This window comes from Ceratotherium simum, chromosome 1 (assembly GCF_057802395.1).
Source record: "Ceratotherium simum simum isolate JZ-2026a chromosome 1, ASM5780239v1, whole genome shotgun sequence".
Classification (NCBI taxonomy): Eukaryota; Metazoa; Chordata; class Mammalia; order Perissodactyla; family Rhinocerotidae; genus Ceratotherium; species Ceratotherium simum.
In genome coordinates this window covers 35,364,996-35,391,331 of record NC_141900.1, presented here as the reverse complement: position 1 = coordinate 35,391,331, position 26,336 = coordinate 35,364,996, and the positions used below count along the sequence as shown (strand labels likewise).

The window sequence follows — 26,336 nt, the reverse complement described above, 5'->3', positions numbered from 1 at the left end:
ATCAGGGAGCTTATAGAATATAGCTTGAATATTCTGTTGAGTCCTGGTTTAAAGATATTTAATGAATGCTATTGAAATGGAATAATTTTAAGAATACCACACCTCATTAAATGGATGTTTTTCTAAATGACTACTTTGGCAAAAACAAACAAAACTCCAAAACTATTACATGTATTGCTTTCTGGATGTTTCTAAAAAGAAAGTCAGAAAAATATTAGATGGTCTTCATCAAATATGGGAATTATTATTCAGTAAGAAAAATCTGTTTGTATATGACATTTCAAAAAAGAAGTTAAAACACATTAAATAGTACTTTTTATTTAGATGTTTATAAGGCAGATCTATGAGAATGATATAAAAACATGGCAGGTAATTTGATAGCAATATTTAGTAGGCGACTACAGAGTTTTAGCAAATATCTATTACAGCGTTACAAAGAAGACAATATTTTCCAAGCAGATACAAAATATCCAATGAAAGACCAAGGCAAGAAAATGAGTATAATCAATTAACAATGGAAAATCAATTCTAATGTGAATTGCACATTATCCTTTAAAAACTTTTAAAGGTAAGGATTATTGCAAACTAGTTTATTCAAACAGTGTTAAACAATACCATGACAAAGAACAGAAGGCCAGAATGGATTAGTTTTCACTTCATAAAGAAACCCAAATTTACAATGGCTTAAATAAAGGAAAAGGCAGTCGAAGTAGTGAAGTAGTCAAGATCTTTTTAGTCTCTACCATGCCTTCCTTACGATGTGGCCTTGGTCCTCTTGGATATTTGCCAGGGCTCCTGTTATATCTACAATTCCAGCAGCAGGATGGAGGGATAAGATAAAGAACACATGCTACTTTTCTTTGAAGAGACTTCCTGGAAGTCACTCATCTGTGCTCCCACCTCTCATTGGCCAACCCTCAGTCACATAGGAACACTCAGCTGCAAGGGCAGTTGAGTAACGTGATGGGCAGCAGCTTTTAAAGAAGGAGGGTAATTAGACATAGGGAGACAACTTCCAGTCCCGTTCAGGCTGGATATCTGCAAAGTTATGAAAAGACCTTTCAGGAAAATCTTAAGAGAATACTTCCTTGAAGTTGGCAAGTTGTAAATCATGCAAAAGCACCTGCTTTGGTGACTTAATTTAGCCCATCTAGCTACTGGGAGAATCCATACAGTCTGCCCTAATTATGGATGATTGCACAATGGAAATCCAATCATTTGGAAAGTTAAAAAAAAATCTCAGTATGTACGTGTGTTAGACTGAACTAAACATTTTTTGCTATCATATGGACAGGATCTCTGAATATTAGCACTTTATAATTTTCTTGCATTAAAAAAAAATTGAAGAACTTATTCATTCCTGTAAGATTCACTGTTCAAAGGTATGAACAGATTGTATTTCTACTAAAATTATTACAGTTTCCTTTAGAGCAATTACGTATACTGAATATATACCAGAATTTGTTTTACTGACTTATGAACAATTGAGGATGGAGCATCTCATTTTCATGACGACACATCACAAATATTTGTAGCACTGCTTTAAGTCATGAATTTACAGAATAATTTCAAAATGACATTTCAGGCTGTTTAAATACTTATTTCAAAACAGAGATTTTATAGACTGACACAGATTCAGCATTTATTGTATTCCTAAAGACATACTTAGGAATGACATTTATGGTAGCATATTTAAAATATCACAGAAGAAACGTTAAATTTCACAAATAAACCTCTTTTTTGGGGGAAAACTCTGTATAGAATTTCTTAGGAAATAGTTTAATGGCAAAAGGCAATTAAAAAGAATTAAGGTTTTATCAGATTACATGAGATAAACAATACAAAAGTTGGATAAGATATATTCTTGAAGCCCTTTTACACAAATAATTTTCATAATTGGACTGTAAGTATAAGTAACTATACTGAAGTTACTATTATCAAATTAATTTTGAAAGTAAAATTCCTTAATCACGTCAAGATTATGCTAATTTATAAGAAATTAATCAGGTAGTTTAATAATGGAGCTCATTAGCCAATCCCATATGTAGCATAAAATAATTATCTCTGATAAATACCTATAAATATAATTTATTCATACTTTAAAATATTTTAAAATTTAAATAAAAATCTCTATATGTAGACATTCTGGGCTAAATTTCCATATATGCTTTGAAAAATATAGGTTAGCATGAATATATTCGTATTTAAACATGGTTTTAAATATTCTTAATAGAGGAGACATATGAAATCTGCATGCAAAAGCTAAATAGCATGATTCAGTCCATGATTATTTTCCTCTTAGGAGAGAATTACTTGATTTTTCTTTTTTGCATAGGATTAACACTGGGTATATTTTCTACATTCTTGTAATTTTCTCAGGGGCACTTCTCTAAATACAGATTAGGAAGCAAATCCTTGCTACGTTAAATTTCCCACTACTTTCTCACATCTACCAAGAGCAGAACTCAGTCCTACTTTTGAGGCCAGAGTAATGATTTAAAAAAAATAATTGTGAGAAATAATGCTTAAGAAAAATAATCAGGTAGGAAACAGTAAAATAAAGCAATTAAAAGTCAATTAATATTTTTGCATTTTTAGAATGGCTTTTAAACATTTAGAATTATAATGAATATATTACACTTATTCTAAACCTTCAAAATTATTTCATCTTTGTAGTACTGAAAAAAGGAGATATTACCATTTGAAACAGCAGTTACATTTTATATACATTTTCATAAACTTTGTTTTTCATATTTTCAAAGGCCCCATTTATCTGTAGTGATAATTCTGTTTATATTATCAGCTACTTAATATTATACACGCAACAATATACTTCAGTAGTCATCTAGTTTTAAAAATATTTCATTGTATTTTCACATTAAATGTAGAAAGCATGGTCTTAAGAGAGTGAGACTTAAGGAACAAGAAAGTATTGAAAATATGCTGTTAATTTCATGAGTCCACTACAATAGTTTATAGGTACCTTTCAAAGTTATCACCCAATGAATTCCTATGAAGAACTAACAAGTAAGTAATTATCAAGAGGGGAAAAATATAATTAAAATAAAGAAAATGGAGAACTCAACTAAAAAGTACAAGATATTAAAATTCACCAAGAATAGAACATGAGAGAATCATGGGTGATTTACCAAACTGACATGATGGAGTAGGAAAGGAGCCATTGGTGGGAAAGGCAGCCTCCACTAAGTACAACTCCTTTCATTTTTGGCAGCTGGATTCAATAGTACCTAAGGTATTGTAGTACCTTACAACAGTAAGTTTAGAAAAGTTATAATTTCTGGAAGAGGAATGCACATAATTGTATCTTGTCTGCAACTTCCTATTTTAATAAGGAAAGAGCACATGGAAAAAAAAATGTAGGGCATTCTAACCAAAGGTTGAACAAAATGCAATTTTAATGCAGACTGTCAGCACTGAAAAATTTTATGAATAATTTGTATGATTATATGTCTTAGAGTTGATTTATAACTAACCACTTATCCTACAATCCTTCAAGATTGCAAACTGCTCCCTAATGAATGACTGAGCAGGCAGGAGGCCTTCTCAGGAAGAGAAAAAGAGATGACCAACTCTACAGGGACTTCTTAACATTCTGTAGGACCTCAGCATTCATTAAAACTGCTATGGTGCTATCTCTGCTGGAGTCCCTCACTGCAAAGAGAGGCATATGGACTGTCGTGGGTCTCCAGGGTCATGTCCCAGTTACTCCAGGGAAAGTAACTGTGAATTATCCCACAAGCAATAATAAATTTATGATTGTAATATTTTCATACATCTTTTGACACCCACAAGCCACTCTAAAGAATGTCAAAGCCTTTATGCAAAGGAGGAAGCATCTAGATTGGCATCATGAATGTAATGCATGGGGATGGAGCATGTGCCATACAGCCTAGTGGTTAAAACCACAGCCTCTGAAATATGACTGCCTGGACTTGAATGCTGGCTTGGCCACTTACCAACTGCGTGACCTTGGGCAAATTACTTAACTTTTCTGTCCTTCTATCCTTCAGTTTTCTCATATGTAAAGTGAGGATAATAACCACCTTGGCATGGGGCTGTTGTAAGTACGTATGAAATGGGATAATATAAGTAAAGTGCTTAGAACAGTGCCTGGCATGTTGTAATCCCTCAATGAACAGCAGTAAAATCCTATACCATACAGAGTGGTAACTGGTGAAGGTGCAACAAGAGCAGTTGAAAAACAACTACTTGTGTGTAAACTTAACACTTCCCCTCTAACTAGAAACAATTATAAGATTCCCAGGATTGGTACTATATTAGAAAAATCAGTTTTAGAGGCCAAATATTACTGTCTTCTCCCTGATCAACATATAAATAAGCAAGTGAAACTGCTCTGTAACAAGATAAAGAATAAAATCTTTCATGAGGTACGCATCATCAGTTTGTATTTCATGTCTCCAGTGCATTCTAAGTATAATTTCAGGTTCAATTTGTCTTTTTAATTTGCATTTGTTCACAGATCACACTGGTTCATACAATTAATTACACTCTTCAAACCCTATATCATGAGAGAAATGTAGGAATGTTACCATGCACCCTTACCTAGATGCTAATGTAATGTGTCCTTTCTTAAAACTAATGCATGATTATACATTTCTATTTCTTAAGCTGGATAAATATTAAAACCTTATTTAAGCTTCAGAAAAAACATATATCCATTGAATTATATTAAAACTTAAAATTCTGCTGGTTTGCCAAGTTTTTTTAACATTATGTTCTATCTATATTATTAACTATAATATTTTTGCCTGATTATGGAATATAGTTTGTTAAAATAACAATAGTGTTACAGTTGTACAAAACAAAACATACCTAAATTTCAACAAGTTGACTACAAAAATTATATCGACAAAATATATGACATTTGTGAAAATTAATTTGAAGAAAATTCTACCACTCATTCGGTTGAGATCTCAGTGAACAGGTTTCAGCCCACAGCAATTTGACACTGCACTTGCAACTGAATATAAAGGAATTCAAAAAAATAATGGTGTGAGTAGAACTCCATATGGCATCAGTGAGCACCATTTATCATCACATTACTGTAACCCTCTCTGGTGAGAGATGAGGAACTCCTCCTCCAATACCTTCTTCTAGAAATTGGCTCTTTTCCCAGCCTTTTTTAATTCTCTTTAGCTTCCGGCTTATACATGGAAGGAGTAAAATGATCTTACCCAGAATTACAATTGAGGGCAACACAAGAGCAAGAACAAAGTTTGGTGGTGTATAAAACCTGTAGTACTCTTCTTCAAAAGCTCGTTTCCATCCATAAATTAAAACATGGAAAGTACTTATGAGTAGAGCGACATATCCTAGTGTAGACTTGGGGTAGGGGTGGAAGAAAAAGAAAGAAAGAATAAGAAACAAATTATTCAAACTCATAAATTAACCCATCCAGCTATACCATGTTTATATTTTGATGAAACTATTTTGTCTTAAATTATTGAGCTACTTTTTGTTCTCTACCGAACTAGAAAATTTTAATATTTCATATATATTTATATGCACATTTTATTTTATACAAATAAGGCCATATTACATACAGTTTAATATTCTCATTATTTTATTTATTAGATCAAGAACCTTTTCCTCATGTCATTAAATATGAATACATGACTTTAATGATGTATAATATTCTATTAAATGGATGTGCTATAATTTACTTAACCATTCTTTTTTGTTGATCATTTACTTTGTTTCCAACTTTCCTCAACCATAAATAATATCACTTTAAGCCCTTGCCTATATTTTGGTTTATTTCCTTAGAACTGATTTCTAATAGTGGGATTATGGCTCAAAACATTTGGCTTTTCCTTAAGGGTTTGATAAAAACCGCACAACTCCTTTATAAAGGTTATCCACATTTCCACCAGTTGTGTATAGTAAAAAAAAAAATATGTATGTGTGTGTACACACACATATATATATATGTACATATATAATAAAATTAAATGCTGAAGAGCATTCTCATGGGTACACACACACACACACATATACTAGTTGAAGGTAAATATGAAAAATTTTATAGTGTTAATATGTAATATAAGTAGCATTTCAAATGTGGCTTTATTGACCATATTAAATGAGATTATTAAGAGTACTTCAGTTAAGTAGTTTATAGGTTAAAATTGAAAAGGTCAGCATTCTAGGTTCCCTAAATTATTATGTTCGATTGCTTTGAGAAATGGTCTATGTTACACAAAACATAATATTACCAGTATGATGATGTATGTCTAACTTCATTGGGAAAGGCTCAACTCTCTAGCAGAAAATTGTTTTGTTTGCAGTTACTCATCTAAATTTATAATGATAAATTGCACCTGTCTAGCACCTTTTATCAGAGGGCTTTCTATTTCTTTTCAGGTGTGATTAAACTAGCAGTTGGGGAAGTATTCACATTTTTTTTCCTGCAAAGGGAAAAATGAATTTAGACAAGGGATATGTCCTTAATTTGAATGAGACTTTTAGATGACTTAAAAAAAAAACAAAAAAACCTAAAAAACCCAAGCAATAGGCAAAAAAACCCCCCAAAATTTAGTGTACCACCAAACGACACTCATCTGCCTATTGTGCTATAAACCACTTGGATATAACCAATACTGATTTTGTAATAATATAGGTAGGGTCTATGTTTGAGTTATATATTTTTTAAATATGCAAATTTATTTTATATATACATATATATAATATAGCTATTAACAGAGAAGATAATTAACTTATTAAAGAGCACATGCTGTTCTGAAACTCCTTTATAGACACTCATATACATATATATACAACTGATATACTAAATACATATACTTACAAGATTCATAAGGCTAGTTGCTTGTCATAATCCATTAACATAATTACCTAGTTTGCCACTGCTTGTGTTTGTGTGTGTATACACACACATTTCTTTTAAAATATTCAGACTGACCTCCCTACTTAAATTTAAATTAATGAGATTTTTCTGGAGAAATCAAGATGACTCTAAATATAAAATAATTCTTCATTCATTTGGCTAATAATAAATTGACTTTTGGCGTTAAACTTGATCTAAGCTTACTCATCCCCTGCTTTCATTCTTTTTCTTTTTAAAATAACTTTTATCCAAAGAGAACAGATTAGTGGTTACCAGAGGGGAATGGGTAGGGGGGTGGGTGAAAGGGTAAAGGGGCACATATGTACAGTGACGGACAAAAAATTAGACTTCTGGTGGTGAGCACGAGGAAGTCTACGAATTGATAAATAATAATGTACACCCCAAATTACACAATGTTATAAACCATTATGATCTCAATAAAATTACTGGGGAAAAAAATAACTTTTATTGATAACATAGTAGGCAGTGTTATCAAAGCCTTCCAGTAGGATCCTGTATTGGTCTTTCACTTACTAAACCAGAATGGTCAGTCCAAGGTGGCCTCCAGCAATATGTGTTCACTGAGCTAGATGCCTAACACAGCCCCAAAGGAACTCTTTTATAAGAAGCATATTTAAAATTCAACTGTACTTAACACTTAAATTCTATGCTGCCCAATCCCTCACCAAACAAAACCCCACATACCTGAATAAAACTGAATTCCCTCCAGTTTAAAGCATTGCTCACTGAAGGGATGGAGGTGACTGCCAGGAGGGAAAGTAAGCCAAGACTCATTATGCCAAAGGAGATGTACATTTCAATTCTCCAAACTTCTTCTTCGTTCCAAGAGTTTTCAATATTCGCATGAACCTAATAAGAAAGCAAATATGAATTTCCTTTGTTTGGTAGAACATTAACTGATTCAGCAAAGAGTTCACTGTTAGACTAAGAATACGTCATATGTGGACATATTTAAGTTGTATTAATTGAATTTAACAAACTGTTATGGAGAACATATTACTGGATGGTATTGTTCCATTGTGGCGGAAAGAAAAGGGAGAGTTAAACAAAAAAATTTTTCTCAGATTTTTCTCCTTTCTTGCATACATGTGAGAAGAGTGGGTGAACTTCTCACCACATTTGTAATACATCACGGTTACAGGAACTCATGAAATGCCCAGTGGTTGCTTCCAGGACAATACCAAAGAAATGTTGGCAGTTAGACTTACTTTTGAGGTACTTTTACAAGTTGGTTTAAACTTGTGTGGAATAAAATGAAATCAAAAAGACCCCTGAGAACTAGACGGACTCTGTGTGGCTAACCAGGACCTAAAAACAAAATAGAGTCAAGCAGCCGTGACAGGACCAGGATGCAGTCGCATACTCTGTTCTCACACACACAAAAAACCCAAAGCACGCTTAAACTTTGACTCTACCAAAGTTCCTGATTTTACAAAAGGCCCTAACAGCCACCTGGACCTACCAATAACACCGGACTTGCACCAACCAATCAGGACGAACCTGGCTTGCCTCCTTTATTGGCAGAGCAGACCTGAGTGGGAACCTGGGTGGAAACTTTTTCTATAAAGGCAGCCCCCTTTCTTTGTTCTCCCCATGAGTACTTCTGGTTTGCCGCTGAAGGCCACGTCTCCCCAGTTTCCAACTGTGTGAGCAATAAAGCCTTCCTAACTAAATGCTTGTATTCCAGATATTTTTTGTTAATACTTGGTTGACTATTTTGGGTACATTCTGACCTTAGTTCAACTTAGAATGCAGGAAGGGAATTTCTAATCTACATCTGTATCTTCTCTCACATGAGGAATATTTATATGTTGATTTATTTCTTCTTATCTTCTTTTCCCCAGGACACTGAGATTTCCCTGAAGATAAAGCCCTACCGAATACAGATATTTATCCACTTGAATTGCCTCATTAATATACTTTGCTGACTGTCCAATTGGCTCATCCCAGTACAGTTCTTTTCCAAATGCCTTTCCCTTACATTGATAATGCATATATAATCAAGGCAGATGTGATTAACTCTGAATGTGTGGTATTCTGAGTAGGGTCTACTTTTAGAATTGTCTATTTACATGCAAACAATATAATTAGAGTATAAATCAAGGGTTGGATTCCTTGGGCTAAAGTTTTGATTTTAAATAAGTATCTATTCATGGAAAACAGGTTCTAACTTAACACCAGCTTAACTTTGTCCAGTTCCATTTTACCAAATATACTTGAAATTAAAAAAAGGGAAAGCTAGTTCTTAGCCATTCGGTCTCTGGAGCAATCATACCAACATCCTGAAAAAATCCACGAAGCTCCTCTGTGGAAAAAGACTCTTATTATCTTGTTTGATGCCTATACAACAATACAGAATAACAACATACTTCAGTATACCCAGAGATTACAAACTGGGTCTACCTGCCCATCCCACAAATATGCTTTTCGAGTGTCTACTATGTGCCAGGCACAGTTCTAGGCATTAGGCATGTATCAGTGAACGATACGGACAAAGATCCCTCCTTTCATGAACCTACATTCTGACGAGAGAAGGCAGACAACAGTAAATATAATAAACAAGGAAAACATCAAGTGTGTTAGAAGGTGGTAAACGCTATTGAACAGAGAAAGCGGTAGAGCAGAGGAAGAGGGACTGGGAGTACAAAGGTTGAGTCGGAAGCAGGTAGCAGAACTTAAAATAGTTTCCAATGTAGGCCTCATTGAAGAGGTGAGATCTGAGCAATTGACTTGAACGACCAGCGAGGGAGTGAGTTGAGCAGATATCAGAGCCTTAGTATTCGGTTAAGAGAAGTGGTGTTTTTAGAAAGAGAATGGCTTAAAGAACATCAGTGTATTAATTTTTTTCAAATTATTTTAGGGTGAAATGGTTGAAACAGGCATAAGTACTAGATGCTACATACTTGGATCATGATGCCTTGGTTACTTATAAAATACAAAAGCTTTTACACATTTGTTTTGGTGCAGTGTCCTTGGCTTTCACTGAGAAATGCTACATCAAATAGCTTCAATGAAACCCTTTGTATTACATTTGCTGAATGGGAATCACTGAGGAAAATCAGTCTACTCCATCATCAAGCTCCTTCCATGAACCTCTCCCTGAGATTTTCTTGAAGAACGAAGTGCTAGAAAAGCTTCACCTGAGGAACTAGTATTTCCTGCTTTCTGACAACAAAACCTCATAAGCATATGTCTCCTGATCTTGACTTCCTATTCTGTTTCATATTTTCACTAGTTCTAATTTTATTGTATATGTTTACTGAGAGTTGCCTTATCACTTTGTGGAACATGGCCAATTATAAAACATTAAAAGAATTAACTGTTCAATGCTGAGAGCAATCGCTGTAATAGTAATATGAAAAGGAAAAAAAAAAGAAAAAACCCAATCCTTTATTTCTCTGCTATTATTCTGCAAAGAAAGGGATGGTAGCAGCTTTTACCCTAAATTATTTTGAATTAGCCACATAATTCTTATGCAGAAACATTGTTTAAAGAACAATTCTTTCCCCTCCCTAAGTATACCACAATTTCTATTACAAGGTATCAAAAATTTTACACTATTTTAAACCTGATGTTTTACAAATTATACTAATAAAGTATTTTACTAGCATCAGATAAACAAGCACGTTCCATACCTGCTGATAAGCCATGTTGAGAATCAAGTATCTCTCTGACCTTCTCATTGGTAAGCAGAGGCTGTAGGCAACATGGACCGAAGCGAAGAAAAAACTTAGTAATCCAAGCTGTTTTCTACACTGTAACCAGGTCTCCAGCCAAGGTGGAAATCTCCTATACTTGGTGCTGTAATAAAGCTGATAGGCAGCTGCCAGGAGACCTGCTAGGTATACCAGGGACAGCAAAGTAATGGCAACTATGGGCAAGGTTTTATTCACAATCTCAATAGGAATCTTGTAAAAGTCACTCTGCTGGTTTCTAGCATACGGATGGATCACATCTCTGACAAAGGAATAAAGAAAAAAGAACGTGGCCAGGCTTATGGCGACCACCACTGGCCCTCTCCAGAGAGTAAAGAGTCGCAAGGGTAAATTTTCAATCTCCTTTGCTGATGATAATGATCCCAAGTCAACGGGAACAAAATTCAACTGACGGGCAAGTTCAATAACCTGTTGCCGAGCTTGAATGTTGTTGCTGCATATATAAACCTGCGGCAAAAACAAAAGACTCATCGTTACTATTGTTGTTTACAAAAATGGTACGGATAGCAGGCTCCATTTAATCTATGGAGCATCACATGTGATGACCCTGAGTGATGCAAAAAGTTAAGGAGATAAAGAATTTATTAATTTATTAATCTATTTACTAATCAGTTAAAATAGTGTCATAGAAACAACAAAGTCCTTGCTACTTGTGATGACATAAATAAAATGCAAAAAAATCTAGCTAGAACCTGGGATGGGGATGTCCTCAGGGGAAGGAAAGCAGGAGGAAAGAGATTTCTCGACCACATAGTTCAGTAGCAGTGGCAAGGTCCGGCCTCCCCTCCAGTGGTCTAGGTGGAGTTTGAGCTGCTGGCCATGCCCCTCCCCACTCCAGCTCTCTCACTCCCGCAGGAACAGGGTGGGGCTGGCTCTCCAGGCTTTATGGACAATATTTAGTTCTGGGACTATAGTGATTCTGCCTAGTAGAGTGATTGCAAGCAGTGCCCTTCACAGATATGCAGCAAGAGAGATGATGGGCATGGACTCTGGATAGTTGAATTTGCAATTAAAACTTCTAAATTATATCATGATGCTATACTATTTATCAAATTTATCTTTTGGCTTAGAAACCAATTCAGCAAGTATCTCTGAAAAACCATAGATATTCTCAAGTATATTATTTAGGTGGTCAGAATATAAAATTCTTTCATCTTTAAATGATGATAATATACCTGGTGGGGGAAAAAATGGTATTATGAGGGTTAGTTAATTTAAATAGTAAAGCAACTACCATTTTCTAAGACTAAGGTGCTACTTCTACAGGAACTCTAATGATGTGATGGGTGGGGGTAAGGGTGGGCTTTCAAACTACCAAAACCTCTTAGTTACAGTACTGTAGTTGAGAATTCAACAAATATTTGTTGAGCACCAAATTCACTGCTGGAGTGAGCCACTGTTATTTACGGGTGGTCATCTCATTTAGGGCTAGGAAAATATTGCTATAAGTCTCTGAGTAATGTTTGGGGAAAACAAATTCCTAAATATATCCCTGAAGATGTTTATATAAGGACTCTGGAACAGACCACACTGAAATATTTGCATGCCAAACCTATTTACATTATGCTGACAAGGTAGGGCTCTCTGGATTATTGATTTTACCTAACATTAGCCAGATGAATGACAAAGTGTATGCTATTATACAAATGTTCATTAACTTCTAAAATGGAGTGGGGAAGAATACCTATGTACCAAAGAAATAAGGAAATGCATTCTAAGTTAATTTATTACAGTTGTGACAATGGTGAGTTAAACTTTTTTTTATTCATTGGAAAAAAACTCTATACACTAAAAAATTTTAAAATAAACCTAAGAGTATAAATCAAATATTCATAATAAGGGCATGAAGACTATGAAATACAAATGAAACTATTTCTGTAGCTCACTTTGAATGTAATCACTGTTCTACAATTTTTTTTTGTTAAAGAATTAAAATTATCACAAATATGGGCAAAGGATTAAATTCAGGTTTATCCTAATCTGTTTGGTCTGTATCCATTGCTAAACTTTGGTGGATATGCGAAAGAAAAAAAAAAAAGATTCAGAAATGGCCTCTAGGAAAGTTGGAAAGTATATATTCTTTTACCAGTCTTCTAAATTAAAGACTTGAAAGTGAATGGTTATCATGACTCTGATATGCAGTATACAGTGATACAACACTTAAATTTATTCTCTAAGGCATCTAATCAAGTGTCTCTATGGACAAAAATAACAAAAGTATTTTATTATCATGTTTAATTATAACGCATAACCACACCTTTAAAAGATTTTAAGATGCACTATTTTATATCTTTACTTACAAAACTCTCATTCCACAAAGGCATTGACGGGGCTCCCCATCTGCTTTATTCTCAAGTTGAACTAGATAGAACCTACAGACTTGTAGACTAAAAGAGAACCTAAGAAATCCAATCTGCCTCTACCTTCCCCACACAGATTAAAATCTACACTTAAAATGAAACAAACTGTACTATTTTAAATTCTATGAATAATCTACATAAAATAAAAAGGTACTTCTAAAGCATTCTTCTTGAGGATCATACTAAATAGTATTCATACAGAGATGGAACATTGTGTTACTAAATAGTTGCGAGGGAGGAAGAAAAGGAGGGAGAAAGGAAGGAAGGTTGGGAGGGAAAGAAAAAAGACGTGTTCTATTTTTGAGGAAGCAAGGAGAGACTCAAGCAATGTGTCCCATTATTCATCAGCCAACCTTGTCTTTTTCTGAGTTAGCTGGTTATGACAGGAAAGTCCAAGTTATTTTCTCAGCTTTCCACATTATTTTGGGAATAGAAATATGCCCTTACAAGGTCAGAACATGAATTTTCAGGTGCTCAGACATAGTTTTTAAAATTATAATCATTGGAGAGTGCCAGAATTTGGTTTTTAAATATATGACATTTGTTTAATTAAGTACAAAATACCAGATAAATAAGAAAAATATTTAAAAATACATACCTGCCGGCTGGCATCCTTAGGTCCTAACTGAAGTGCCCAAGCTGAGACAACATTAAAGCCTTTGACAACCAAGGAATCCGGGAATAATGAAGCCAGATATTCAGCATTGGATTCTGGGTATTGGTTTATCCTCATGTTATTGCTCACATCAATCAGGATTTTACCCACAAGCAGATGTCTTAGGTCCCACAGGGAGGTGTAATGTTCTCTATGTATAGCAACAAATATTATATTTGTTTTTGTTAGAGCATCTTCATGATGAGTGACATCTACCACATGAGGAAAAAATTCAGAAGCAAACTTAGGATTCCTACTTCCTATGACCACATGATAGCCACATCTAATAAGTCGAATGGTCAGAGATTTAGCAAAATCCCCACTTCCAATTACACCTACAGTGACCTTCCTTGCATCTTTGATACCATTTATGCCATTAGGCAAAAAAGTTTCGCTAAGGCTCTTAGGGCTTCCCATCATAGAGATCGATTCCATGATACGGACTCCTCCAAGATCACCAGGGATATCCTAAGGGACAGAAAATAAAATGTTCATCAATGATCTATTACCAAACATTAATACACTTCTAGACATCATAATAATGTCCCTCATTTCTAGAGGTAAAACATTTTGGCAAGCTTTATAACCCAGAACGCAGCAAGACACAATTTGTAAGCTATAAAAGGATCTCAAAATAGAAAATGAACTGTCACAAAGTTGATGTGCTAAAGTGGGGCTTCTCAAATTTGAATATGCACATGAATCACCTGAGAATCTCGTTAAAACGCAGATTCTGATTCAGCAGGTCTGGAGTGAGGCCCGAGATTCTGCATTTCTAATAAGTGAGGCTGATGCTCCTGGTCTGCAGACCCTTCTTTGAGCAGCAAGGCACTACAGCACAAAAGGAAAGAGATTGACGTTTTGACCTAGAACTTTTTTAAAAAGACAGTTCTAACAAGTCTGACTACCCACTTTCTCAGCAGATCAGAGGCAGCAAGTCAGAAGTGCTGCTGGAGGTAGAGAGGACCGTGAGGACGTGAGAGCACACAAGACAACAGAAGATAGAAAAATCATAAAAGACAGCAGTTTAAACGAAAACTGTCTAGAATCATTTGGGGTGGAATCTACAAACTATCCTGTACACCTCAGCAACTAGCGAGGGACTTGATTAAATGAGAGTAAGGTAAACCAGCTAATAAAGAATGAACCTTAAAGTAAAGAATACTTTAAGAAAAATAAGTACCAAAATATAGCAAAGGATGAATTAAATACCATTAACTTCTATCATTCACCCTCTATCCTGTACCTTATCATTGAGAAAGATAGCTTCCCTATGAAAAGGGAGTTAGTAATGTGCTTATGGCCTTAAATTACACAATCCTTATGAAATCTTTTTCTTCCCCTGTTATTCGTTGGCTGCAGAGAATATAATGAAGTTATTCTCCCTGGAAAAAATTGTCAAATTATTTTTTATTTAAATGATTAACGTCTGAAATGTTCATATTTGTAATAACTTGTTCAAGAACACCAATCAGATTGCCGTGAATCAGTGTCGCTGTTAGATCTGAATGAAAAACACTCTTCCATCCCATCCCCACTGCACAATTTCTTTTATGCTGACAGCAGATGTCGATCACCTCAGAGGATTTAACAGATTTTACAGGAGCAGGTGGAATGTTTCAAAAAACATGTTTTTGGGGTTTTTACTAAAGGAAATTTGAAATTACTGGAGTCAGGAAAATTCAACTTATTACCCTAGAAATGGAGAACATTCGATTTCTATCTTTAGAAAGGCAATAATAATACTACCTAATACTCATATAGCACATACTGTATGCCAACTCTGCGCTTTACATAGTAACTGATTGAATCCCCACAACCACCCAGTGAGATAGGTGCTAATTTTATCAGGCCCATTTTGCAGATGAGGAGACTGACACATAAGGAAGATAATTAATTTGTCCAAGGTTGTAAGAGAGAAAGTGGGGGAGCCAGGATTAGAACCCAGGCAGTCTAGTTAAGGCATGTGTCATTTGGGTGCATGTAAGAAACTTAAGAAAGAGCTTTTTCTTGGGAAGGGGGGGGGGCAAGTTAGAAGAGTTATGGTTGTGCACATATTAGTACATTCTTCCTTCTTCTTTGGCCACATCATTGCTTTTCAGCATTACCTAGTGATCTTAATGTCTAACTTAGATCTTGGGAAAGGAGAAAACTATTTTTGAATCTATTACACGTGTTTCATTTCACACTTTTCAAGACAGAAGTGGTGGTAATATGTGCTTTCCCTTGGAGTGATCCTATGCACCCAGAAGGCCAGGTCGGGGTTAGAGGCAGCAGGGTAGAACAAAGCCATCAATGTCTTGGGAATCAGGAGCAGTAAAAGGAACCAGAAGTAATTGATTTAATCATTTAAATCAACACTCATTTCATTCAACAATTCAAGGTGAACTGACCAATTTACCCCTAACCGTGTATGTTATCTAAGGGTGAAAAGGGTTACTAGACTCACACCCAGGAGCCCAAGGTCTCTATATCCCAGACCCAGTTCTTCTGAGTAGAGACTGTAGCATCTCTCAAAATATAAGAATTACAAAATCTTTAAGAATCAGGAGGATCAATACCCTTTCAAACTAAAAACGAAACAAAGGCAAAACACTATCAGTTATCTGTATTTTACAAAACAAGTTTAAATCTCTTTTGTAAATCAGAATGTGAACACATAAAAATACATTAGGACCTAATAACATCACCTATGGGCCCCTCATTATACCATGTAATTTATACATTTTAACGGGTGACTCTGCTGTAACATGTTTGGGCCTTAATCACACTGCATTTCTAATGGCAAGTTCTAACCGAACCCTTTAATCATATGACTGTGGCTACAAATAGAAGCTGGCCTAGGGGCTGGCCTGGTGGCATAGGGGTCAAGTTCTCGTGCTCCGCTTTGGTGGCCCAGGGTTCACAGGTTCAGATCCTGGATGCAGACCTACACACCGCTCATCGAGCCATCCTGTGGCAGGCGTCCCACATGTAAGGTAGAGGAAGATGGGCATGGATGTTGGCCCAGGGTCAATCTTCCTCAGCAAAAAGAGGAGGATTGGCAACAGATGTTGGCTCAGGACTAATCTCCCGCACCAAAAATAAATAAATAAATAAATAAATAAATAAATAAGCTGGCCTAATAAATGAGACTCTTTTCATTATAGTTTTAAGGAATATAAAAGTATTCATGAGACAGAAAAAAAATAGATCTGAGAAATGGATTATTTGCATATTGCTGAAAGCATATAATAATACCATATGCTTATGTGCTATTTCATAGTTCACAGTGTTTTCATATATATTATTTAATTCTCAAGTGGCTGTGGGGTACACATTATGCCCATCTCTAAGATGAGGAAACACTGGCTCAGAGAACTTTAGTGATCTGCCTAAGACAGTGCAGTTTGTAGTGACAAAACCAAGTAAGAGTCTTCTGACCTCTGCTCATTCTAAAACTGCAGTGTAAACATTATATGGGGGATCTTAAAACTGTTTAGATCTCCAAATGTCATCTGTAACTATATTCTCTAAAAGCAATACTAACTTTAAATGGTTAAAATATGAATCTCAGTTTAGGATAGTTTTAGGTAAATCCAAAGCTATAAGCTTAGGAATTCTAGCTACAAAACAGATAAAATATTGAAATAATTCCAATTTTTGGATTAAAACCAACCAAAGACCTAAATTTATCAATACTACAAAACAAAACGTGATTGGTTGCTGTGTAACTCTTGAAGAACCCCAGATAGCAACTCATTTGTTTTTTGGGGACTCTGCAGACACCATGAAGGTGTGTATTGCTTTTAGGGGGGAAGGAAGAAGAAAAAGCCAAGAAGTGTGTCTGTATCCTATGGAACTCTCCCATACACAGACATAAGCGCAACTCATCTCCACAAGCTATGGGTAACTATTATCTGGTGCTGAGACACTGGAGCAAAATCGCATCAATCAATTTATAATTTGCTAAGCTACCATTTTGGATCACTTGGTTAATAGCTGAGCTGAAGCTAACACTTGTGATATCCATAGAAAATGGGGCTATAAAAAGTGAATAATGTCAATATCTGAAGAAGGTTTACCTATTTACAAAAAAATATACTAAACACCTTACATTGTACATTTCCATTGACAAGGAATGATGCAACTATAATCTAAACGCAGATCTACCCTGCTGTGACCCAGCCTGGATTTATCCAGGCCACTGTGTGCTTTGCACATGAGATAAAGAACAAGAGAAGCATGACACTTACACTCAGGGAATTTACACTCTGGTTAGGAAGAGACAGGATGTACTTGGGAAAAAAAGCAGAAAAAACCCTCACATCAGCATATAATTAAGAACGCGATTGTATGATTAGAGCATAGTTACCCTAGAAAATTAGGGAGAGGAAATATCACATGGTTTTCTCTTAACTCAAGTCATTCTTTCATATATATATACATATAAACAAATAAATAAAATTGTACTTACAAAATAATCTCTAAATTATACAGAACTTCTTCAAGCCAGGTTGACAGTGCACTACAGGTTCATTCTAGGACCCAAATTTAAATTTGGCTTTCTGTGACCTTACCTTCAGAGTGTGAGGGCACTGGTTCCCAAACAGGAAGTTGTCACTGGTCTACAGCAATTAAAAAGTATACAGAGACAGCAGGGAGTTTTTCATAAAATTATTCAACTTAAATTGTCCTTTATTCTGAGAGTATGTCTTTCCTACTTTTCTGGGTCAAAATGTCCATCTTTCATAAAATAGTGGTAACAGTTGTTTGAGTTGGCTGTCCTGTATAGATCCCCTCCTTCCTTTTTATGTTACTGGTCCGTAAAATCTACGAGTCTGGCGCCCACTGAGTTAGCAGACATTTGGAAGCTCTCTATATGAAAATGCTCCTTAAGCCTGTTGGAGAGAAAACCTTTCTGGAGAGGGGAGAAAAGTATCCTGGAGCAAAGCTTCCTGCAGCTGGAAATGGTTGCTTAATACTCAGATGAAGACATTCTGGAGATGAAATATCAAATATCCCAATCTAATTTCTGTAATTAAATGGTGATTTTTACTATCACGACCTTGGATTGCACAAAGATAATCCCTAAATTCTTTCGGTATTTAGACAAACAAATAAAACCCAACTGTTTATTTATATCTATGACAATAAGAAATTTCTTTGAGGGAAGAGTTGGCTATTTTTAGGTTTTTATTTTTCAGAAGTTCTTAAGCCCTTCACAAAACCCCAGACGCAAAGCTGCGATTCTGCTTGAAAAATAGAATGCGATTTCTTAATGCACCAGTTGTCCAAGTGTGGTCCTTGCACCCCCAGCATTAGCATCACCTGGGAACTTGTTAGAACGATAACTTCTCAGGCCCTACCCCAGACCTCCTAAATCAGAACTCCTGGGGGTGGACCCCAGCAATCTGTGTTTTAGAAAGCCCTCAGGTGATTCTGATGCATATTAAAATTTGAGAATAACTGCCCTAATATAATGCAGTCCAACCACTATTTGCTGTTTGAATATTAACATCCACTTACGTCAGATTATTAAATTCTTTCCCTCAATTGAAATTCTTGGGTAATTGGTATGCATCCTCATTTGAAAATCATTTTTCAAAAAGTATGAAATAGCAATTTTATTAAAACTATGTAGATTTATTCTTTGAAATTCTGTCTATAAACTACTGCAATTGCAAATGATTTATTAATATTTCATACTCAGATCTGAGTGTCTTTTTGTGTTGTTTTATAGAACGAACCAAAGAATTTGCAGAAAAGAAATATAATAGCATTACAGTTAAATCAACCAACTCCAAGCCTTCCAGAGTCTTCAAATAACCGGAATTTTAATAAGACAAATTCAAAATAACAAGTAATTTCCAAGATTTTTCCTAGGCTCAGTATGTATTCAATAAATACTTTTATATCGGCATGATTTTATGAAATCTCTAGGTCCTAAGTCACCAAAATAAAACTTCATATGTTTATTATGGTGCAATTACTAGGGCAGGAAAGCAGTCTAATTCACGTTAGCAAGATTTTCAACAAGAAAGGTTTCTGGTTAAATTTAGGTTAGTCTAGAAATTCAATCAAAAAAATCTATTTCTCAAGGACTTCAGTTAATAAAATTTTAGGGTCCTCTTCGATAAATTAAAGCAACAACACCCCTCAACACTTCCCCACCCATTTTTCTTCCGTGTATAGGACAAAGAAGAATGCTATACACATCCCTCCATCCACCTCATAAGTGTAGCCTATGTCAAGAGAGCCATGTGCCCTGTGCATACCTGGGCTTTCAGAACTTTCATAAGTTAACATGACCACGGGTATGTCTAAAACGAAGCTGGCAGTAGGTCATAGCATGGCTGAAATAATTTCCTCATCTGATGACCTCAGATGGTACTTTGAGATAAGGATACCTATATTTATTGGCTAGCAAATACAAGTTTTTCTGTGTTGCAGTAACTCACTTGTAAATAAACAATCTTCTACGAAAGCCTGGCATTCTAGCCTCTACACAAACCCATTTCCCTAATTTCAATGCCATACCATATACTAGGTTACAAACGGCACCAATGCCCACTGGGTGCTATGAACTTTACAGATCTCTGGTGATTGACATCAATTTTGAAACCATTCCACAACCCAAGATCATAATGATACTCATCCATCCATCCACCCATCCATCCCCATCCAATATCTTATTGAACCCCACCCACCAGGCATTAAGCTATGTGCTGACACTCCAACAACACAAAACAGGCACTGGCTTCCTGGTTATCTAATCAATATGATGTAATTATGAATGTTGAAGTATACACAGCAACTAAAAAAATAAAAGCTTTATTGAGGTAGAATTTACATATCATAAAATTTACCCATTTTAAGTGAATAATGACTCTCAGGAAATTTACAGTTACGCAACCATCGCCACAATCCAATTTTAGAACATTTCTATCAGCAGTAACTGTTATTATTCAAATTTTAACAAAACTGCTGAGAGTAAACGCCTCTGTAAAAAACTCCTACCTCCCTCAATGTTCTGAGAGCCCCACTGGCCTGGCTTTCATGCATACAGCAGAGTGTGACCTGAGTCTTGCTGACTCTTCTTGGCGCGACAGGAGTCATCGAGGGTAAGTGGACAGGCAGAATTGCAATCTCAGAGCTGTCTCTTCTCATGAGGAGGAATGACCTACTAAAGAAGTGTTCTCAGGGGCCGGCCCGGTGGCGCAAGCGGTTAAGTGATTGCGCTCTGCTGCGGCGGCCCAGGGTTCGCCGGTTCGGATCCCGGGCGCACACCGACGCACCACTTGGCAAGCCATGCTGTGGCGGCGCCCCATATAAAGTGGAGGAAGATGGGCATGGATGTTAGCCCAGGGCCAGGCTTCCTCAGCAAAAAGAGGACGACCGGCAGATGTTAGCTCAGGGCTGATCTTTCTCACACACACACACAAAAAAGTGGTTCTCAACTGGAGCTGCACATAGAATGACCTGAGGAGCTTTCAAACACAGTGATGCCTAGTCACCACCACCCTCCACCTAGACTTTTACTTAATTGGTCTGGGGTTCAGCCTGGGCCTCAGGACTTCTTTTAGAGATCAGCAAGTGTCTTAAAATGCAGCCAAGATTTAAAACAGCTCTAAAAGATTCAGGCTTCAACCCAATACTTATTTTGGTATATGGAGATAACCGATGTGGATTTTTGATCCTCAATTATGCTCATTTTTACACTGTTGTTTGTAATAATGAAAAATAACACTAGTGAGAGAATAACAGCTGCCCTTGAATGCAGGCAGTGAAAGGATATGCATGCAGTCCTCTCCCCTCTCCCCTTCAGGCAGGAGCAGGATCAGAAGGTCCACTCACTATTTTGCAATTTCCTCTCTTCATTTTCTGGAAAGGGCAGTGTCATTCCTTAAAATGTGTCATCCCACCACACAGCACACTTTGTTCCTGCTGTTTGATAACATTCAAAATTAGAATGTTCCAGCAATGGTATCTCTTCTTTCTGTCTGACAAGGGGCTCCTCTCCTCTCCAGGAATCACAGGTTCTGCTGACCTGAGCAGACGAGAGCTTCCAAGTGGACTGACTGGCTCTAGAATAGCATCTATCCAGCTTTAACGCAAATAGGATCACCTGGGGATCTTGTTAAAAGGCACATTCTAATTCTCTAGGTCCGGAGTGGGGCTCTCGAGTCTGCATTTCTCCCAAGCTCCCAGGTGATGCCCATGGTCCTGGTTCATGGGCCACACTTTGACTAGCAAGGTCCTAAAGTCTCTCTATCTTTTCATTTGGTTTTATTCACAGGTAATACAGACTAAATAATTGCGACGACAATGACATTCATAGAACATTTTGTTGATGTGGTATTGAGGAGAAAGGACAGGCCTAGGCTTCTGAAATCACTATGTGTTCTGAGTCTGTTTCCTTTGTTAAATGGAAAACAAAGAGGTTGTACTTGACTCCTGTGGTCCTTTCCAACAGTAAAATTGGTTTGTTTCCAAGCCTTAAAGCTATATAATAATAGTAATATCAGTGCCTTATCTTTAACAGTGTGATACTTCAACTTTACGAGCTTAGTCTAAAAGTGTGACTTAAGTAGCACATGGGCTTCTTGAAATTTCAAAGTCACAGTTTTCTTGAGTGGACATTTGACTTGATGCATGCATCTAATATTTAATGTATTATTATCAAAGTAAGAGAATTTGATTATACTCAGCTACAGGCCTCCTAAGATTTTTCAGTTTAGAAGGATTTCCTTGACATTCCTCTGGCTGAATGGCAGCTATTGTGCTATATTAATTTTGAAAAATAGAACCTAATTTGTTTCACATATAAACATCTAGGGCATTAGTTATTGGATGACAGTAACTCTGAAAGGGCTGTCCTCAGGGGTTTTGATGACATTCACAACTTGCTGAGTTGGATAGGTTATCAAGAAAATGTAATTTTCCAGGGCCATGAGGTGAGGTAGGTATATTTTTGACTTTGCAAGGCCAGTCTGAATCCTTCTTCTTCTCTCCTGCAAACACTCAGCTCCTTTGAGGCTCATGGTACCTCATAATACCCTCTCCCCATGCGCACTGCTGTCATCTACTGATTTCTAGCTTATTCTCTATCACTGGAGACTTTGGCCCCCAGTACATACAGTCTTCCTCTCTAACCCAACAGCTGTCATCCTTCTCCAGTACCTCACCATTCAAGTGGATGAACCTCATGGTCTCTTGTTTCCTTAACTTATTCATCAAAGGCAATGAATCTTTGCCTCCACCCCTGTGGAGTGGTGACTCACTTCCTGATATGTCCAAGCACTATCTCCTAGCCTTCCAATAATCTTAGTCGAACATTCACACTGATAATTCTAGATAGCAGAATAAATCTGATCCACTGACCCTATGACTTTCTCTCCATCGACCTCCTCCTTGTTTCTCTTTACCCATCCTAGATGCCATAGTGTAAATTTATGGTCACTCACTCAAAAAGGTCCTCGACTCTTGTTATGAACTGAATGTTTGTGTCTCCCCCAAATTCATATATTGAAATCCTAACCCCCAATGTGAAGGTATTAGGATGTTCTGCCTTTGGGAGGTGATTAGGTCATGAGGGTAGAACCCTCATGAATGGGATTAGTGCCCTTATAAAATAGACACTAGAGAGCTCTCTCTCCCCTCCCACCATGTGAGGACACAGCAAGAAGATAGCCATTTATGAACCAGGAAGTGGGTCCCCACCAGACACTGAATCTTCCAGGGCCTTGATCTTGGACTTCCTAGCCTCCAGAGAAATAAATATTTGCTGTTTAAGTCACCCAGTCTAGGGTATTCTGTTATAGCAGCTTGAACGGACTAGGGCAACTCTCTTACTCTCCAACATTTTTACCTGGCAAAACTCTAGTCCTAGAAGAACCCTGCTATCCATTTTCACTGTATCTGTATCCAAGTTGGTGAAGGTCGCTGAAGAAAAATCAGACGACTGAGCTCATTAGTTTCATCTTAAATTCATGAGCACCAACTTCACCTCTCAAAGGCCAGTCTGTCCACTTCTGTCCTGGAGACCACCCCTTTTGTCCTCCCAAGGGGATGTGGTTATGATCTCCCCAGCGACATCTCAAACTTAATAGGTTCAAAACAGAATTCTTTTTTTACCGTGACCTGCCCCATTCACCCTAATTTCCCCATCTCAGGTGGGTACCATTACCCACCTGTTGCTCAAGTCAGAAATCTAGGAATCTGGGCCAGCTCCGTGGCTTAGCGGTTAAGTGCATGCGCTCCGCTACTGGCAGCCCGGGTTCGGATCCCGGGCGCACACCGATGCACCGCTTCTCTGGCTATGCTGAGGCGGCGTCCCACATACAGCAACTAGAAGGATGTGCAGCTATGACATACAACTATCTACTGGGGCTTTGGGGAAAAAAAAAAAAGGAGGAGGATTGGCAATAGATGTTAGCTCAGGGCTGATCTTCCTCACAAAAAAAAAAAAAAAATCAATGGCTTCCTGTTGCACTTAGAACCACAGCCACCTTCCTGACCGTGAACTAAAGGCCCTGAATGAGCTAGCCCCTGCTCACCTCTCCAACCTCATCCTGTATGAGTGTTACTCCCTGTGGTCCAGCCACAGTATCCTTTCCAGCCAGAACATTCTTTTCTAGAAGTGGAAAAGACCAGTAACTTCCCCCTCTTGGAACTTTGCACATGCTGTTATGTCTCTTCAGTAGAATGATTCACTCCAGTTTTGTTTTGTTTTGAGCCCTTAAGTTTCCTCTCTAATTATTTTATGTAATTGTTTCTTTACTCATTACTATTTCCCCCGCCAGACAATAAGCTCCTTGAGGGCAGAACCGTGTTTGTCTTGTCCATCACTGCCTCCACTATGCCTGGCACATAGTAAATAGGAATGCAATAAATATTCTTTGTTATTGAATGCATCAAAAAAGTCAGAACCAAAAGAGATGTAATAGGTCTCTAGGTAAGACCCCTCTTCTTTCTGATGGAGACATGTGGGCCCAAAGGGGGTGAGTGATATGTCAATGTCATGGTTATGTCAATGTCACTGTTACTGGCTGAGCACAGAATAAATGCATCTCCTGATGTCCTGATTGCGTCCTTTATCGAAATTGCAGTCCTAGTCTTTCCAAACTTTTTGTGTACCCTCTTTCTAACCTTTCTAACTCATTTATGATCCTTTCTTTAAAAATCTGTTTGCCTTTATCTGTGCTACTTTTTCCATATTAAAATGTAATTAAGCTCATTCACTACAAATACATTTTCCATGTTACCAGTACAATTAAAAGTGACTTGGATAAAGCTTTTCATTTCCTTTCTACACAATTAGCTCAATTTATCATGATTGATATTGTCTCATTTCCCTACCCCTCAAAAGACTGACTAGCTAAGAGAAAGAAATTGCAGCCATTCCAATTATGTCTCTAAATATCCTGCAAAATATCTAGGATGGGTATTTTTCTTCTGTAAATAGCTTTTAAGCTTTGAAACAACAGAGGGAGAGATGCAGAGTAAAAAAAAATAGGCTTAGAGAAGGAAAAAATAAACGGAAAAGATCTACACAACCAAGAAATGATAAAAGGTAGAACGTGTGTGTGGGGTCGGGTGGGGGAGATGGTTTGGATAGAACTAAAAAGGTTCCCAGAAGAGGGGCCGTTAACAGGACTAGAATTTAATCAGTCATAGGGTAGGGATAGGAGCTGGAGTTCGAATTCTGTTTCTCCCAATTTCACCCATAGTGATGAATGACAATTAACCACGGCCTGGAACAAGTTTTTCCATCTAAAAAATGAACTGCCTGAGGACTAAAAACTGACACCAATCCTTCTCCAAGGGGTGGGGAAGATAATAAATGGAAATCTCTCCACAAAAAGTCTCTTTATCTCTCTGCTCTATTTTAAGAGCAAGATTTTTAGGGCATAATTTTCAACAAGTTTTGGCTGAGACTGAACACAGGGCTCAAAGATAGTTCAGGACACTCAGTGAAGAGGCCAATTACTTCCTAACACATAATGGCCTAAACACACTACGGTCACATAATTGGGTAATAAAAAAATTACTACCAGAAAGACTTACCTGTTCGCAAAGCAGCGCTGCATGATCTTCAGTGAAACGCGCTGCAGGAACCCAAACTGGTAGGTAAACTATCAGGGAGGCTAGGGTAACTTGCCCGTCCATTCCCCTCGGGGCACATTCTACCTGGGACGATGTCTCTCCGGGCCTCCTTTCTCCCGGGCCCGACCTCAGGACTTTCTGGGAGCTCGGGGAAGACCAAGAGCGGTAGGGAGCGGAATCGGTGGAACAGACACCTACCCACCCTTCCCACTCCCCGCTCGAGGCGCCAGGAGAGCAGGAACCCCGCCAGCTCAGCGCGGACGCCCGCAGAGGGCGCGGAACCCGGGGAGGACGGATGCGGCGCGTGCATCGCGACCCTCAACTCCGCCGCTGCCACCTCCTCTCGCGCTCTTCCCCGACCCGCTCACCTCCGCGCCCTCCGCGCCGGGCAGGGGCGGGCCTGGCAGCTCTCCGGGTGGGGCGCCGACTCCCCAGGGGCCCGCCCGGGCTCCAGGGCCTAGGGATTGTGCCTCCGACTCGCGGCTGCAAGGTGGCTGCCGCGGCGGTCGCGCTCTGGCGGCTTCCCCGCCTCCCCAAGCGGGATCGCGTCGAGCGGAGAGGAGGAGGAGGAGGAGGGAGAGACGCGCGCGGGGCCCGGCCTCGCCGTCACG

General features: G+C 37.7%; 1 protein-coding gene across 2 annotated transcripts; it reads right to left on the bottom strand.

The window, feature by feature from the left end:
* Positions 1-308: 308 nt before the first annotated feature.
* On the bottom strand, positions 309-26,307 carry STEAP2 (STEAP2 metalloreductase). 2 transcript variants are annotated; one of them, XM_004431324.3, is made up of 6 exons: positions 26,094-26,307; positions 14,346-14,469; positions 13,582-14,106; positions 10,543-11,070; positions 7,592-7,756; positions 309-5,364 (listed from the first exon to the last, which is right to left on the bottom strand). In XM_004431324.3, the coding sequence occupies exons 3-6, from the start codon at positions 14,071-14,073 to the stop codon at positions 5,077-5,079; spliced, it is 1,473 nt and encodes a 490-aa protein (XP_004431381.1). In that variant the 5' UTR covers positions 14,074-14,106; positions 14,346-14,469; positions 26,094-26,307; the 3' UTR covers positions 309-5,076. The 2 variants fall into 2 exon arrangements, with proteins under 2 accessions (XP_004431381.1, XP_087273105.1); XM_087416979.1 differs by lacking the exon at positions 26,094-26,307 and adding an exon at positions 25,687-26,061.
* Positions 26,308-26,336: the final 29 nt, after the last annotated feature.